We start from the raw sequence: 19,211 nt of genomic DNA, 5'->3' as shown, positions 1-19,211 counted from the left end.
AAAAAAAAAGAAAAAAAAAAGAAGTATAATTGAGTAAGTTTTACAGGAATGTATAAATTATTATAACAATAAGTATCTTTAATTGTTTGTTTATTAATTATACTGTCCTTTTTTTTGTTGCTTATCTTTTCAGTTTCTTTTTTGAATTTTTTTAATAAATTAACTTTTAGAAAGATAGAAAAATATTGAAGTAAATAAAAAATACTAGCAAATACCATTTGTACCAAATTTGCTACAATATCATTGAGAATTAATTTGAACAAGTTTTACTTTATCTTTCCAAGCAAACCTAAAGAACTGCATTTCTACCTAAGAATGTCGAATTATCGATCGATCTTTCAAAGATAAGTCCTCAACAGATGGAGATGGATGGATGGCGAACGTGAAAATAAATCGAGATTGCCGAGGAACGAATCGACGTTCGAAGAAATATAAATGGGAAAACGCGTGCTAACTTTTCTACCGCAAAATATTCTTCTCTGTACCTCTACTTCTTTCTTTTCTCCTTTCTTTCTTACTTACTTTCTCATCTTCGAATTCATTTTTATTGCTGGAACTATTACATTCTATATTTTAAAACATTTATTTTGAGAAGTTCAGAATTTTAACGGATATAAGAAGGGAGTAAGAAAATATACTCTTACAAGTAAAAAAAAAAAAGGAAAAAAAGTTAAATGTGGAAATATATTGAAGTTGCTCGAACATTTCTTGACGATCGATAAATTTATATTCGATTAATATATTTTTAATATTGAAATATAATTCAATATAATAATTTGGAACAATATTATACAAGTATTATTACATATATAATATAATTATAAGGTTTGTACAACAATTTTCTGAAAAAAAAAAAAAAAAACAACAAAAAATCAATAAAAACATGATTCACGTAATACATTCGATTTAATGACAATATCATAGTATCATCAATGAAATCAAGCACCAATGATTTCCAATAGATTTTTCCTGATATTATTATCTTCGTAATTTCATTGATCAGAACGAAGGTAGACAACAAAAAAAGAAAAACAACAAAAAATCAATAAAAACATGATTCACGTAATACATTCGATTTAATGACAATATCATAGTATCATCAATGAAATCAAGCACCAATGATTTCCAATAGATTTTTCCTGATATTATTATCTTCGTAATTTCATTGATCAGAACTAAGGTAGACAACATAATAATTGTGGATGCACCAATGTTAATTTTCTTGATTTGTCACTGTTACAAAAAGAGAGAACATAGAAAGTGTAGATGTGTGCGTATGAATGTATATTTATGTTATGTATATGTGCGTATAAATGTGCGTGTGTATATATATGTAAAGGTAAAAGATAGAGGGGAAGCATGCGCAACCGAATGTAGGCCATGGGATGTTGGTCCTTGGGTTCCCGTCTGTGATGTGCTAGACCTACATTAGACCTACATTAGAGCATGATTAAACTTTGCCTTTTAAACGATGCATACGTTCCTAGACCTCGCTTCCAAAGCACGCTACTCTACTTTCCATATTTTCTTCTACCTCTTTATCTTATTTTTCTTCCCTTTTATTTTCTTTTTTTTTTTTTTTTGATCTTATCTTATTCTAAATCGATGGACGCAAAGATGCAACAGTTGATACTATCAAATGGAAATTTTCTCTCTATCGTAAAAAGTTTTCTCGCGAAAACTTATTTTTAAAAGTCTATTTACGGTCTTATCCGATAAACGTTATTTTTAGAAAATATATTTTCATGGACAATTTAAAACGATGTATTTAAATTAAAAGTACACACTATATACGATATTTCATTTGAAAGATACTTTAATAAGTGTATTTTAATGTTAATATCTAATTTTGAATGTTTCTTTGACGTTTTTTTTTTTTACACGTCATTATCATAATATGAATTAATTGGAAGTAGTGATATCAGTGTAAAGTTACGTTTCTAACTTTTAAAGCTCATTCTCAGTCCGTAGTGAAAACGGACAGTGAATGGACATTGTAAAGCTGTGGAACGTGGATCAAACAAAGAAAGATTCCTTTTGTTCTTTCTGTTGCTAACTCGCTGTAAAATAGAGAAAAAAGAAAGAGAAAGAAAGAAAGAGTAAAAGACTGATAGACGATACTCTTTCTACAAATGGAATATATGAGAATGTAATCAATAAAGCTTAGTCATGGATTAAGCTTGGGATTGAGTAGACCAACTATCTCATTCCTTACTAAATCCTATGCTAATTAGATAATTTAATTGGCTGCCACGATGCAAATTATTCCGAAACTACCGCAATTCCTTCATTGAGAATCAATCGTATTCGAAATGCGATTTCGAACGATTACAAATTCCACCTGATGCTTTTCACGAATGTCCAAATTTATGGATAATTAATGAAATCAACGTGAACAAACCGATAATGATTTGTAGCTACAATTAAATTTTCAAAATTTTTTCTCTTGATGATTTAATCATTTTGTCAGTGATAGAATTACCATCGATTTTTCAGAATGTTGCATTGCGTCAAGATCAAAGGATATTACTCTCTGCAATGAAAATGACCGGAAATTATTAAAAAAGAAAAAAAAAGAAAAAACTCGTACAAGTTTATCAAAAGCAAAACAGATCCTTAAAGGCTGATACAAATTTCCGAAATCGATTTGCGTTAACTCCAACTATGAACGTAGTTTCGTATGCACGAAAAGGGGTAATATTTTGCATGTACGCGAAATATACATGACGTCAGAAGGAAAACTTATTTTCGTCCGCGTTCGATACGACCCACTTTGACTGAAAGTTACGTTAACTATATAATATCGTACAAGCTGATTCCTATCAAACTAATTCTATTCTTTATGTACTTATTTAGACAAGAATGGAACAAGTAACAATATATATTACTTACGTAATATACAGTATCTATGAGAGATTGTATTACCTTTGAATTCAATATTGAAAACCTTCTTTAGCTTTAATATACGGCTAAATATGTCGAATATTGGCTATTCGTTTGATTATTATGTTGCCTATACAATGATATTATAAGGTATTATTAATAATCACATTTAGATATATTTATTAATAATATAAAATATAATAATTATTCTAAATAATATTTCATTTTTTCAATTTGACATTTTTCTTTTTCTTTGTATTAATAATCTTCTGGTAAGCTTCCATTTTTATATTTATCTTCACCTGTCTGACTTTTCTTCCAGAAGTTTACTTAAACGAATGGATTTTTGCGAAGTTGGATTGTCATTGTTATATTTTATCTCCTATCCATAAGACAGATTCTAATTAATATAATATATTATATTTTTATAATTAATATAATATACGAGGCTGGTTTAAAAAGTCTGAAAGCTCAATTAAACTTTTTTAACTATAAGCAAGTTTGATCGAACAAAAAATTGTTCCTATGGTTAGATATTAAACTTTTTCATTTTTCTGCATATATTTTTTTTATAATATTTAATAATAGATAAAACAATTTTTAATTAGAGTAATATAAACAAAACAACATTATAAATATTAATAATGTTAATAGCGTTATTCATAAATATTAAAACAAAGAAAATGAAAAATAAAAGCATTAATTTTATGTAAATTATTCTGTACGATAATATTTAACTATTCTTATTATTCTCATTTGGTAGAATAATTCTCTCTCTCTCTTTCTTTTTATTTCTTTCTTTTTCTCATAGTTTTTTCGTGCACGTACACCGTAGTGCTTGAAAAGCACCACGCAAGCTTAAGGGACGAGCTTTCTAATTTCTCACGAGCGCGTTCTTCCCATTTCTTTAGGATTTTCCTTTTCATTTTATATTTTGTATTCTTCTTATTCCTTAACCTTTGCCACCTAGCATATTACCCACGTCCTCGAAGCTTCCTTTTCCATCCTCCCTTCGACCCTTTTTCCATGATCCACGGATATGGACCGGATATCGAAGCAACATTTCTCTTTCACCGCATTGTTCGTCGTTGGTAAGCTTTTTTACTCTTCCTTCTCATCCTCATCCTACTCCTCATCCTCATCCTCATCCTCATCCTCTCTTTCTTCTTCTTCTTCTTTACTATATTTTTTCTTATTCTATTCTATTTCGAATTTCCTTTTCAACTTGGTCTCGTAGTTTTTTTGTAATTACGAGCATAAAATAAATCACGATAATAAATAGCTACGAATACGATATGTCTGTTTTCTTCCAACGTAGAAAATACTATTAATCATTTAGAATTTTCAACGATAAATATAACAAAGAGCTTATATATATGTACATTGTTCAATCGCCCAAGAGATGAAGATTTCTTTGTTTTATATTCCTTTCATCGTTCAATTTATACTCAAGTGAAAATTTCAAAATTTATGGGTACACTCACATTTCGCGTAGTTCATTTTTACTTTTTTTTTTATTTTTTTATTTTTTTATTTTTTTTAAAGCCAATGATAAAACCACTAAACTAGATATACGTCTATAGTCGGTAAAGTTTCAAGTAAAATTTGCTTATCGTTTGCAATTTGAAAGGACCACTTTCAGTCAAACATTCATCATATACGCATGTACACGTGCGAGCGCACAAACACAGATACCAAGTATCGTTTTACGAGCTTTGCTTTTAGCCAAGGGTTGATGGCCGTGCGTAAGTAATGAAACAGAATTGATTGTGGATGGGAAATTTGCCGAGAGTAAGCCGAGATTCGGTAAAGTTAAACGTCTCATTCCTTAATGAATCCCTAAACAGATTGGCAAAAGCATCTGCACAACAAATAAGCGTAATGGCAACCGACGCTATCCAACGTGTTGCCGTTTAATTACTAATTCAATCTCGAGTGGTCACTAATTGTACCAGTTGTAACTTGTTGGATTCTCGTGATGTGTTATAGTAATAACTGTAATAATAACCACCATAACAACAACAACAACTATAACAGCAACAACAAGGACGATGAAGATGAAAACAACGATAATGAAAACGATACTTGAAAACGTACGTGTTAATACATTTTCATGAATCCATGGACAACAAAATGGTTACTACCAGTCCAATTAATGAAAGCTAAAACAATGTGGCTGATTAACATAATTCAGAGTCCTCGTACGACGAAATTTTCCTCATCGATTAACTTTATTTTACTACGTTCATTTTGAATCTTCCCAAAATATATTATATATATAAATATATCTACACGTATGAAACACGTGCCGTTGACTCGCATATTATGAAACACATTAGAGTGATAAATCTCTCTCTCTTTCTCTCTCTCTCTCTCTCAAGATTTCTAATATAAATCCCAAATGGAAGTTTTGTCAAAATATTGTACATACGTAACTACGTTTCGATTATTCTACTGCATAACGAAAACTGTGACTATGAATATCGAGCAAATTTACGACTGTTCGCAAGTGGGATAAATTACGGCTCGAAAATCGATGCAAATTTGCCATTAAATCTCTTCCGGTTGTATGGCATTGATTATAAATTCGCTTTCGTAATTAGCGTTTATATGTATTCTGTGTTTTTTTAATTTTTTTTATGTTTTTTTTTTTTTACATTCGCCTCCCCCAGATATTACTATTACATCGTACTGTTATTATCATTATTATTATTATTATTGTTTAACCCTTAAACCGATTTCTCTTTTATTATCGTACTTCCGGTAGAATTAATTCGTAAAACGTGTTTCTCTTGTAACAATAACAGAATAAAATATAAAAAATTCAGTATTCGCATACGCTGATACGCAACTCGCAATAATATTTTTTTTTATTTTTTTTTTTTTATAGTTTGGTCTTTCTTTTTCTCTTTTTTTCTTTGCTAAATAAAATCTCTCCTCGTATTACAAAAATCTTGAATATTTAAATGAAGTTGACACCGAAAAAATGAAATTGCAAAAATTCTATGACTAAATGAGAATATTATAGAAGTAACAAAACAAAAATCAAAAAAAGAAAAGAAAGGAAAAAGAAAATAAAGAATTATAGAAGACTATGAAAAGCAATTTGAATGGAAAGGATTTAATGGAACTGCCTCCACGAATATCTTTCGATCAAACGTGGAAAATTGTTGTCTGCGAAACGTAATGGATTCGCGATGCGTCACAACCAAGCGTTAAAATATTCCTATCGTGTCACGAATTTTTCAAAAGAGATAACTAGAAAGCGTATACGACATTTCTCTATCTATCTATCTATCTATCTATCTATCTATCTATCTATCAATCTAGCTACTATATCTATTCATTCATCTTTTTCTTTTTCTTCCATACTTTCCTAAAAGTCAAATTCTCGAGAGAAGGGATTCAAAATTGAGTCTCTAAAAAATCCTATAGAAAGTTAAAATCAAAAAGTTCGAGGCATTTCGTCCAGCTATATCACGAATAATTCAACTAGCTTGTCAAAATGCTTTCATTGAAAAATTTTGAATCATACGTTTATTCTTTACTAAATTTTTTTCGTTTCTTCTTTCGTCTCTACACTTCTATTTCAAAATTCGTTCCTTTGTTAGTAATATATATATATATATATATACATACAATTTGTTGAGTTAATTAAAACGAAAAACTATTAGAGAATTTCAATGACTCGGTTTGGTTGACAAAATTTCAAAAATATTCTATTTTTCTATCTCTCTTTTTCTCTTCTTTATTAATCGTATAAATCAATAGAAAAATCAACTAGTTTCAAAACACAAAAGTTTCTATACATACGTATGTTACCGCAAGTTTTGACGTGTACGAACAGATGTGGTATCTACCTATTATCTATATATATATATATATAGATATAGATGTACGTACATAATATACTTTTACATATTACTTTATATATTTCACGTTTACCTGTATAATATGTATATACTCGTGACATCGGTGGCCTTTAACTTCGCGAACGGAGTTTTCCTCGAGCCGTGAAGATGCACAAATATTCTGTCGTTCTTTACTAGAGATATTTTCAATCCCTCCTCTTTCTTCACCGTCGTCGCATTTACAAAAGAGAGAAAGAGTGTGTGATAGAACGACAAGAGTAGGTGAGTGAGTGAACGAGAAAAATAGAGAAATCTTAAACTCACATGAGATAAAATTCTTTTCAAACTCTGCAACCCAACAGCTCTAGTTTCTAGTGAAAAAAGTTTCATCGATCATTTATTTGTTCTTTCTTTTTTCTTTTTTTTTTTTTTTTTGCACAATATCCTCTTTTGGAATCACGATAAGAAAGAGAGAGAAAGATCTCCCTTATTTCTCTCACTTTCAGTTGTGATTTACATACGAGCACACTTATGGTTAGCCCCCGAAAGAAAACTTTTCAAAACTCGTTTCGTAAGTTTCGATCTTTATATCCTTTCTTCTTTCTTCTGTTTTATTTATTAGTTTCTTTTCCCTTATTTTCTTCTCTTTCTTTTTTTCTTGTCTTTCTTTTGGCATCTTCACGGTTTGGAAGATACAGAGATGCAACATCGTTCCGTCAGCTTGTTATTTTGTAACAGTACACGTGGTGGACGATGCCGGGGCTTCTCGTCACGCGAGAAGGAATTCTCTTACTGAAATTTAATTGCTTAATGTCGTAATTACGCGCTTACGCGTCGTCTAGTTTTCCCTCAACTCCGGAAATGAACTTAACATTGTGATTATACGCGGGACGGGCCACGTAAAGCGTTACATTCTGTTTTCATCGAAACCATTAGAGATACCTCGAAATTAATTTTCTCCGTGTTTTGAATAAATATACGAGGAGGAGGAAAATTTATTAAACGTGAAGATATAATATAATGTAATTTATACATATATATATATGTTTAGCGGTAATTTGCCAAATACGTTAATTCGTAAAATGACCAGTTACTACACTCAGAAATAACTATACTGACTTATTTAAATATAAAATAAGATAGAATTACGTACTTCAATTAAATAGAAATAATATATTAAATATAAGAAAAATATTATTCGATTTTGTTTCAATATTTGTTTATACTGCAACCGTTGTAAATTAGGAAACAGAAAATGTGTATTTCTTCGTTTTAAGGCTTCAAGATCATTTATAAGCTGTATGATACAGATACACTTTAATACATTTTTTACTCCTTGTAAGGTACAATATATAAAGATAAACGCATATAGGGTAAAAAATATCGATAACCTTGATAAAATTAATAAAAAAAAATAACCTCAGAAGAAGATATTTTTTCAATGATATACCTCTCTCTTCTGAAATCAATCAAGGTATGTTGTAAATATTATTTATATCATTAACAACAATGAAAATATTCAGGTAACCATTTTCAAGTGGAACATGTTGTATATATAATATTATATTTTTTATATAAAAAAATATCTATTCACAAACATTTTCTATCTCTTTTTTAATATAAAATTAGTTGAAAAGCTTCCTTTAAATTTATACAAAATTCTACTTTATACATTTTGTTATATTAAAATAAAGATCATTACCAACAAACATATATTACAATATTTAATTAAAAAAGTATGCTTAAAAATATAAAATTTACTGTGGGAGTTGGTTTACTACATTTTTGTAGCTTCATTTTTCATACTTTTATTTTTCAAAATATTACACGTATGTAGATTCGGTTTAAACGTAAAAACTCGTCGTTAGGTATTTAAATAGATATATAGAGTAGGTAATAAAAAAAAAACACATGCGATAGGAATGAGATAGACTTTAGGTAGGATGCTACTGTGACTGCCGCTATTCAGGTAAAACTTCTCGTTTCATTGTAAAACCTTGTTAATTCGCGAGCTCGTTACTCGCAAAGCTCAGTTTCGAGAACTAGTAGATTATAGAAAAATGTATAACAGAGATAGAAATAGAGAGATGATAAAACGGTGAAGCTTAAAGTTAAAACGATGAAAAGAGAAGAATTTTTATACAGTTGTCTGGTAAAAGGATGATGGATCGAAGAAAAATCGCATTGGGTTTTGGTTTCTCTTTTCTAATCTAAAGTCTAAGAAAAAGAAGAAACCTCATGACTTTTCTTTTTTTCCTTCATCTTCTTCTTTTTCTACTTCTTTTTTCCTTTTTCTTTTCTGCTGTTCTTCTTTTACTAAGATAACCATTATCTCGAAAATACGAAAGAACTTTCTTTGCTTCCCTACCAGAAGGAAAATAAAAAAAGGTAAAAAGAAAGAAAGAAAGAAAGAAAGATAGAAAAAGAAAAAAAAATTGGTGGGGGAGTTAGTCGAGGGGGTGAGAATTGAAAGCTATCACCACCTCTTTCATTTTCTTCCCTACAAAAATCGACTTTAGAGACGAACGTTCGTATTGAAGAAGTTGGACGTAGAAAGTGTCCTGATTCCCTTTCGCCATCGTAAAATTTTATATTCCTCGATGAATTTCATTCGGACGCCTGATGACGTTATCAGTCTATCTTTTTTCTTGACGCTTCGAAACGAGAGAGAACTCCGTATACCTTTCATCGATTACAGATACTATAGTTCTCTCTCTTTCTTTCTTTCTCTCTCTCTCTCTCTCATCCTTTTTCTATATTTTAAATAAAAAGAATAGATGTTAATAAAATATATTTTGTTAATCGTCTGATACCTTCGTCAAGCTTTGATATAATTGAGAGAAAATTTGATAGAGAAAAAAGATTGTTTTTAAAAGAACCTTTTTGATTGATAGGTTCTTCGGAAAAAAAAGAAGGTAAAAAATAAAAAAAAAAGCTAATGAGGTCATTTATCGGACGTTTAAAAGGAAAGAGAAAGACGTCTTTCATCGTGACAGCCATCTCGTCATCGACAAATCTGATTTTCATCGTTAGCTTGCCTTCTATGTTATGTAAATGCTAATCTATCGGTCGATGACTTCGTACACACCTATCGTATGTGTGTATACATCAATTTATCTATATATGTATGTATGCACTATTACGAATACTTAGAAACCTGTAGAATTTAACTTTGATTATCTAAACGACGATCAGAGTGCAACGAATAGAACACACGCGTTGATCAATTTATAGTCTAGTGATTTCTGCCTGAACTTTCTCGTTGATTATTTCTATTAATTAATTTATATATGTTATACCGTGAAATATAGAAATTGAAGAATGTCAAGATTCATATGATCGCTTATCAACACATGCCAAATGCGTCGGTGACAGATCGAAAATATTGGGGTTTATTCTTATACATTAAAATATAATAATACATATACCATGCGACCATGTGAATCTTGACATTTTCCAATTTCAGTCATTTCACGATAACGTATAGTATATGTATAACTAAAGTATTATACGAGTCATAAGAATATTCGTACTACTACTGTCAATTTTAAATAATTGATATTTGCTTGTAATTCATTGTTTTCAAATTTTGATAGAAAAAAAAAACATATTTTAAGATATATTCAATTTTCAATTTCATTACAGAAGAACATTTTATTAAAATGATCAAAAATTGATCCCGCAAAGAGTAATCGCATCTACGTAAGATATAATAAAAATAGAATTATTTTTTTTTCTATGTAATATTATATTAAACCTCCTTAGCATCTAATAATATTTTTCGGATGATTGGACATAATTTTTAAGATTAATTTTTTTTTATCAGTTGTATCTAGTTTTACTTGTTTTTTTAATAAAATATTCTTTTAAAATAAAATTTATATCACAATTAAAAAATATAATAATCTTAAAATATAATTCTACGTATAAGAATATTGAAATATTGTATTACAAGAAAATATTAATTGTTTAACATTGACAATTAATATTTTATTTGTTTTTATTATAAATATTAATTATTTAACATTGACAGTTAATTTAATTATTTATATAGTAATCATACAACTGTTATACATTGAAATAATTTCCATTATTTTTGATAACTTTGGCCTATTTTTCAGATAACAGCAATCAATTTAATATCATAACACCAAATAAATTGTTACGATTAATAGATAAACCTACAATATTAAATGATTATATTATAACTGATTAATAACAAATGAAAAGTATACTAATTTAAAAAACTTAAACGTTACCAACGAAGACATTTTATGAGTATAACTCCAATCGTTGTCATCTTATCGTCCAATTGACCATAAAATTTCTCTACATATATTTTATACGAAGGATGGAAAAATATATGATTGAGATAAAAAAAAAATCTACTGAATATCTAGGATTTGCGATATCTACTACAACTAAAATGACGACTAGGATGAGGACGAGGACGAGGACGAGGACGAGGACGAGAACGACATCGTGTAAGTCCGGGTAAAACGGAAGTTCAAGATCACGGAAAGATTCAAGACGAAGGAGACTGTTCATAAATTCCATCCCGATAGCCACGTAAATCTTCAAGCGAAGCGGAAAAATTGTAGCAAAAAGAACAAATCAAACTTTTTTTTAACTCTTCTTTACCAACGTTTTCTCAATCAAAAAAAAAAATATTTCTAAGGAATATCTTTAAGACAATCGTATTTGCAATACTAAAGAAAGTATTGTATATCCTTGGGTTATTCATCAATGGACACAAATTACAATGAAATTGTTACCCTCCGGTTACTTTTTTCTCTTTGATCATAAGTGTAACAAGATGTAAAAACAAAAAAAAACAAAAAGAGAGGAAAATTGAGAGAGAGAGAGAGAGAGAGAGAGAGATACGCAGCTGCAACCCTCGCAACAGCTTGCCCATAACTTCAACTAGTAACAACGACAACGTCTCGACTCGCTTTATATTCAGCGCATGGATTTTAAGCGAAGCTTATGCTAATCGAGAAGTCAGCTATATGGAAAACAAGAAGGAAACGGAACGTGGAAAAGGTCCTACCACTTCGTTTCTCTATACCAACTCGACACACGACTTCGTTTCGTTTCGCTTTTCGTATTTTCTTACCCTTTTTTTTTTGTTTCTTTTCAACAAGCAAGAGAACACCAGTGATGGAGGGTAAGAAATAAAGAAAGGAAAAAAAAGGAAGAAAGAACGAAACTAAAGGGTAGAAGACGTGAGATGCAAAGTGTTTACGGTTTATCACCAAGCAGGGAAATTTCAGGTGAAGAGAGAGAGAGAGAGAGAGAGAGAGAAGAGAGAGACTTGATGGTACTTGGACGAAAGAGAGAAATGAGATCTCACGATAAAAGTGTGAAAAAGAAAAGATATTTTTAAAATCAACGAGTGAAGAGAAAATAGAAAAAAAAAAGATCTTGGTGAAATTTTTTGGTTAAAATAAAACCAACTCCCTAAGCCCCCAAGCCCTCTTTTACCCGTCTCTCTCCACTTTCCTCGCCAAGTCCCATCAACTAGCGCGAAATTTTATCGAATCGATAACGGAAGTTTACTATTATCGAATTCTACGTTCCATGTTAAATTCTATGCACATTCTAAACGTGACTACGAATATACGTATATATATTGGTATAGTATTCGATGTACTTCTACCTTCGATTATCCACCTTGCACGTTTCGAAACTTCGAATAATAGGAAGTACTATTAAGCCTCGACGAACTCCGCGATGTAACCAGCTTGACAACGTCAGTTGACAACGCCGAATTCTCTCTCTTTCTCTCTCTTTATCTCCCTTGGTAGACGTCGAGCACTCTCTCCATCTATCTCGTATGATTCATCTTCTTTTTATACCCGACAATATTCCATTATAATCGTAATAATATGGATGAAACTATAAACTATACGATCGAAATTTACGAACAATCGACCAACGAAACAATGTCACGATATTGAACATTGCATTAACGTAGTTACGTAAATAAATGACAATTTTTTTAAAACGACAAACAAATGTTAAAGTTGGTATTAGATGAATCAATTTTACGGTGAGATAAATTAGAAATAAAAGAAGAATATCAAGATAATCCAACCAGATATGCGACATTTTTAAACAATGAAATAACATTAGTCAATTAACCCATCTAACAATAAATCAAAAAACTCAATCAAATATGTAACCATTAGAAAACATCTAAATTAATCTCCTGTGAATTAAAAAAGAAACAAAATTAAAAATAACACTATCAAATATGTGACATTTGTAAACGACGAAAAAATATTAATTTAATTTAGGTTGATTAGAAAAAAAAACAAGAAAAAGATCAAGAAACGTAAAAGAAATATGTTATTTCGAAAATTTCGTCATGCTCTGTCTGTCTCTCTCTCTCTCTCTCTCTCTCTCGTAATATTTTTCCATATTCCACTTATTTCAACAAAATATAATATTTCAACGTTGACATTAGAGAAATTCTTAAAGGAAACGAGATTTATCCTGGCAGATGATTACCAATGCAAGCAAGACACACGGAAATTGTTTTCTAAGCTTGAAATCCAACTCGACGATTTCTCATAAATCTCTCAAGGGACATTAGAGATAGTCATGCATACGTAGAGCATATAGGAAAATGTCAAATAGCTTGCTTGGTCAAAATGAATGTGATTTTCTAAACGAACATTTCATTTTATTCAGATTATATTATCCATCGGTTAACTTAACTTTATATGTAACGACTATAAACCAGCTCCTCCCTTTTTCCCTCTTTCAGTATCTGTCTCTCTTTTTCTTTCTCTTTCTATCTCTCACACTCTCTCTGGACTCGACAACTTCGCCGAGGCAGCGTGCCAGGAACTCGTAATTGTTTTGAATTAACGATACTTTAAGCTTCGGCCAACTACGAGCCATTACGTGACCCACCTCTAACGCTTATCGAACTTATCTTTTCGATCGCGTTTCGAATTTCTCCTTCAATTTTTTACTTTTTCTATCAAAAAATTAATACATATGTGTATAAATGCGTACGTGTACAAGAGATATATAATATATATGTATAAAAAGAGAAAGATAGAAAGAGAGAGAGAGAGAGAAAGAGAGATTTCATGAATACAAATTGAAAATTCTTCGAAATTTGACCAACGAACGTATTACAAAAACAAAAAAAAGTCAAGAGTTCCATTATTCCACAAGCTTTTATCCAGCTCATAAAGGTGACATTTACAATTTACAACTTTAATCGTCCGAACATCGTCTCACCAACCGCCCAACCCACTCATACATTTTTGTTTGCTCGAAACGTGATAAACGCGAGCAACTGCTGATAAAAAAAAAATGAAAAAATGAGGGAAGGAGGGTGAGATAAAGAGAGAGAAAGAAAGATCGAATCACAAGTCGTTCATTATGGATATTACACGAACCATAACCATTTACTCTATGCTCTCTCTCTCTCTCTCTCTCTCTCTCTCTCTCCCATTCTCTTCTTTCAACCCCTACCCATGAAAATTGTAATTTGGTCTCTCGTAAAAATTGCGCGAGAACGCGCGTATATTTTCATTCGTGAAATTACAGGAGAATATCGTTGAAATCTGTCTCTCTCAATGCGTTCATGTACTTGCATATAAACATGAGAAAACAAAAAACAATAAAAAATTAATTCATTTTAAAATAATAATCCGTGGTCAAGATGAAACATCGATTAAACAATCAATCAGTGATATTTGATTTATTTCCTAAATTTCATTTTTGTTTAGATCAATTTTTGATTATAATTATATTTCTATAAAATTAGGTATATATTAGGATTGAGATAAATCGACGAACTAACCTTATCAAGATCGATTTCCTCTTGAGAATTGAGTTCGGGACAGTTGAAATTCGTATATTCCGTCGTTTGGACCGCATTGTCGGCCCTGGTTAAAGCGATCAGTGCCAGCACTAGGTAGTACCACTTCATTGTTCACGCGTGTTATACGGTCAACGTTAGCACAACGTTATCCTCAAGTTTCTGAAAGCCAAGGACTTGTTCCGGTCCGAGATATGTACAACACTATTCCGATGAAGATTTATATTCTTCCTTTCGGATATAGAGTACACGAGAAATGACCGAATTTATTTCTAACAAAATATTCTCCTTCTTGTTTTGATAATCGTTCAATGAAGAAGTCAATGACACGGATAAAGATGGAGAAAAGGAGAGAGAGAGAGAGAGAGTGAGAGAGAAAGAAAAAGAGAAAGATAGAGAGAGAAAGAGAGAAAGAAAAGGAGAAAGAAAAAAGAGATGACTATTATATTATATTGGTACAAATGTTATCAAAGATGCATCCTAGAGGAAAATTTAATCGTGTATAAACGCACAGTATATATATATATATATATATATATGTTTCAATACTCTCTGCAATTTTTTATTTTTATATCTCAGCAGGCATCGTCATTCAGCGGCGCATCGCGCGAAAAATCTTCTCACGATGATTTCGACCTTTATCCTTCGTTATCACGCGACCTCTTGATCCTATTAATCCCTTTCTTTTTATTTTATTTTTTTTTTTATATATTTCTTCGATCGATTGATAATAAATATTTAGTCGATGATTGATCGATGAACACTATAATATACTCTTGAAACTTCAACAACAACACCATTCATACGCTCATAACAGTAACCATATTACAATTCGAATGATGAAGTATAATACGAAGGATTCCCTTGTACTTTTTTATTTTTTGTTTTTTTTTTTTTTATTTTTCAACAAGGTGAAACAAATCGATACCAATTAAACGTTATTCTCGATCTTCCGAAATACCATGTAATTGAATAAAAGTGAATATTCGAATAATAATTCTTTCATTTCACTCTTCTTTCTTTTCCTTAATCTTCTTAATCTTCGTTCTTCTCCTCGTGGTGATTTTGATTATCGTTATCGTTGTCCTAACGTATTTCGATCTTTCACCGGAAGAATGCGCGAACTTTCAAAACTTCGAAAGTAGTTTTTCTCTCTTTCTCTCTTTCTCTTTCTTTCTCTCTCTTTCTACCTCTCTCGTTGACGTTCTTGGGGTATCTTCTTCTTCGTAGTGGTTGTCAACGCGCGCGCTCTCACGATATCGACTCGATATCGTTGCTCTTTGTAGAAGAGGGATGCGTGCGCGGCCAAGTCGGAGGGCACTCTGACGATCCCGGTTGAGCTTCTGCTGGTCCTCTGTTCGTTTCCTCCCCCTCTTACTCCTCCTCTCACTCTTTCTCTCTCTCACTCTCTTCCTCCTCCTCCTCCTCCTTCTCTTCTTCCCACACAACTACCATCTCCTTCTCCTCGTCGTCCATCTCCATCAACTCTTCCACCTACGTCTCTTATCTTCATGCGTACTCTCAAATAAGAGAGTCAGTGTTAGAGTTAGTTTTATTGTTAGAGAAAGAAAGAAAAGCTTTAATATACGGGTGGTATACAGGGTGGGTCACCACATTTTCCCATCTAGATTTACGTTATTATTATTACGCGTAGCAGACAATGTTTCACATGCAGTTGAATGGTTTTGAAAGGGGTTCATACTGATGGTACTTTATTTTTTGTAGGTGGATGTGTAAAGGACATATGAAGGTCATTAATGTTTTTTTAAACGGAATCATATATTTTTTATTGCATCATCTGATGCTCTTTCATATTATTTACAAAAAAGAAATAACCTTATTATGTAAAAAAAATTATTACTTTAGGAGATATTTTAATTTTTATATCTATTTACAAAAAAGGTTCAATGTGGCGACCATTTGCATCAATACACTTTCTGAATCGAGAAATTAATGACTCATTAACGTTTCTTAATGTATCTGATGTTATTTTCTTGCATTCATGTTGATTATCCATTTGTCTAAACCAATGAGGATTTTCCGTTGACCAATAATGGGCATTTTTTGAATTTATTGATCCATTTTTCATAAACGTTGTTTCGTCCGTGAACATAACATTGCTGAAAAAGTTGTTTTTTTGAGTGAGAGCCCAATTACAAAATTCTAAACGTTGATAACAGTCATTTACGGTCAGTATTTGAACCTATGATACATGATATGAATGGTATTTGTGCTTTCTCAGTATGCGTAAAATGCTTTTGCGGCTAATTCCAGCTTGTCTTTTGATTTCTAATTAATAAATGGATTTATCGTAACTGCGGCTGCATTACGGTATACATTAATTCATTGCAGAAAAATAATAATAATGTTAACCGAAAAATTTCGAAAGATAGAAATAGCGTTTAAATCTTTTTTGATTTCAAAAGTTATAATATAAATCATAAAACTGTCTAAATGTATTACTCAAAGATGATGTTTGGTAATTCTGCATATGTTGTTTATTATCTTGAAGCAATTCAACGTATTATTCTTTGAATAATAAATTGATCGCTCAGATAACCTGATCTCTCCTCGCTTAATTTTTATTTACGAAAGAAAACAAGAAATATGTGCAACTAAGATAGCTATACTTAATGTTATGATAAAACTAATTAAGTATACAGTTGCAGAAATTAATGAACACTTTTAACAGCACAAATAGAAAGTTTTTTAGTGTAAAAAATACGAAAAAACCTGAGACATGTGTATAGAAATATAAATTTTGATTTTCGATAAATCGACTATTACGTGTTTAGATTCAAAGGGATGTAGATCTACGTGTCATTAGAACGACTATAAAAAATCATTTGGATTAGTATATACGAATTTGTAATCTAATGTAAATTATCTAAAATAATTTTGTTTCTAAATAATTTATTAAACTTCTACGTATACAATATGTATATTTAATAATTAGGTCGAATTATGGTTTTGTTTCTTTTTTGCAGCCTTATGCCTGTATCGATCTACTCATGTAAAGTAAAAACTCGCTTCACTCGATGATAGTAGTGCTCGGCAAACAACGTTACATTTTATATTTCTTTTTTATTTTTCATAGTTTCGTATAAATTTTTCTTCGATAGTTTATTAAATGCATGTTTGCGAATATTGAAAGGTAATGAGTTGTGCAAATATTTATACGGATATGTTTGAGTTCACGTATCCATACGCATGCAAGTCTGTGTGTGTGTGTGTGTTATAAATATAAAATAATAATTTTTGTATAAATTTTTTCTCTCCCTTTCAATTCTATTCTCTTTGGACATTGAATTTTTGGATTTACGCTTGAGCGTATATATGTAAGTACTTTAGAAACGTTCACCGTGTACGAGCTATGTTCTCTCTAAGTGCTTTCCCGCATACTCGCTAATTTAACCAGTTCGCGGACATTTGCTTGTTCAGCAACGAAGAGAAAGGATAGGATGGCAAGATAAAAAGATTTTTAATCATTCATACGTTTCTTTTTATATTACCTACAATAATCTTGTTACATTATCGTTTTATACTTAAAATAATTTTTTTTTGAACAATATGCGCTTATAAATGAATCACATAAACGATAAACGAGCTCGTGCTTCCGTTTAACCTTGCAATTGTTGTCCCAGCCAATAACCGCGGTCGCCTCACGACCTTCCGTCAAGTCCCTCAATAAAGAGAAGTACTACGATGTAGTGGGAGAATTATTACGATTAAACGGAGATAGAACAAGATAACAAGTACACAAGTATACAGGGCTGGACATGGCATTTAAAAAAATAAGATACATGGAAAAAGAGAGACAGAAATAAATACTACGAGTTAAAAAAAGAAAAAGAAATAGAAAGAGAGAGAGAAAAAGAAAATGGAAAAAAACAGACGAGTATACTACGGATGTGTAAAAGAAAAAGAGAGATAGTAATATCATGAGTAAGAAAGAGAAAGATAGTGATACTACGAATAAGAGAAAGAGAAAGAGAGAGAGACAGAAAGAGTCCCTCGAGTACCACACATCGTCGCAATGAAAACTTAATTCGTTCATTCAATCTGCTCGACAGCACAACTTGCTGCCAGTGAAGCTGCTAAAAGCTGACAGAAACGTACACGAGACTGCTAACGATGTATTTAGATAGATCGAGTTTATGTCTCTTTCAAAAAAAAAAAAAGATAGCTTATCATCGAGACTTTGTTCTTATAATTCAAACTTGTTTCAACTTGTCCAACTTGTTTCATTACATAATTATATGTATTTTTGTTATATTTTTTGTCTTCATTTTGATTTGTTCGTTGTTTCGTTATCAAAATGATTAATGTTATTACATTAACATAATATATAAAAAGAATAACGTTATAATTATTTCTAATGAAGATCTAATCTAAACAAAAGTTGATCGTTTTAATTAACATAAAAGCTTTCACTAATGTTTCTTCTCGTTACGACATCCCAGAAACTAAGCTTAACAAAACGCATCTGTAACGCTCCTGCACTTGACACGTTGAATACTTAATTTCCGTTCCATGAGTGAAGTAACACATTTCTCAAAGTATTCAATTAATCATTTAATTTTAAATCAAATGCCTTTATTTTCTTTCTAAACATACGATACGAAAGAATTGAT

At 30.9% G+C, this 19,211-nt stretch overlaps 1 protein-coding gene across 3 annotated transcripts in view; it reads right to left on the bottom strand.

The window, feature by feature from the left end:
* LOC107068069 (uncharacterized) overlaps positions 1 to 15,920 on the bottom strand; it is a 39,841-nt gene extending 23,921 nt beyond the window's left edge. The window contains exons 1-2 of one of the 3 annotated variants that reach the window (XM_089173692.1): positions 15,127 to 15,920; positions 14,560 to 14,739 (exon numbers count right to left, since the gene is read on the bottom strand). In XM_089173692.1, the coding sequence (XP_089029818.1) occupies positions 14,560 to 14,688 (129 nt within the window). In that variant the 5' untranslated portion in view covers positions 14,689 to 14,739; positions 15,127 to 15,920. Of the gene's footprint in view, positions 1 to 14,559; positions 14,869 to 15,126 lie in introns of all 3 variants that reach the window. The other 2 variants (XM_089173694.1, XM_089173693.1) reach the window with 2 other exon arrangements.
* Between the last annotated feature and the right edge of the window lie 3,291 nt (positions 15,921 to 19,211).

Source organism: Polistes dominula, unplaced genomic scaffold, assembly GCF_049000335.1.
Source record: "Polistes dominula isolate Pdom_NZ unplaced genomic scaffold, Pdom_raw_medaka contig_33, whole genome shotgun sequence".
Taxonomy (NCBI): domain Eukaryota; kingdom Metazoa; phylum Arthropoda; class Insecta; order Hymenoptera; family Vespidae; genus Polistes; species Polistes dominula.
This window is presented reverse-complemented; position numbering and strand designations above follow the sequence as displayed.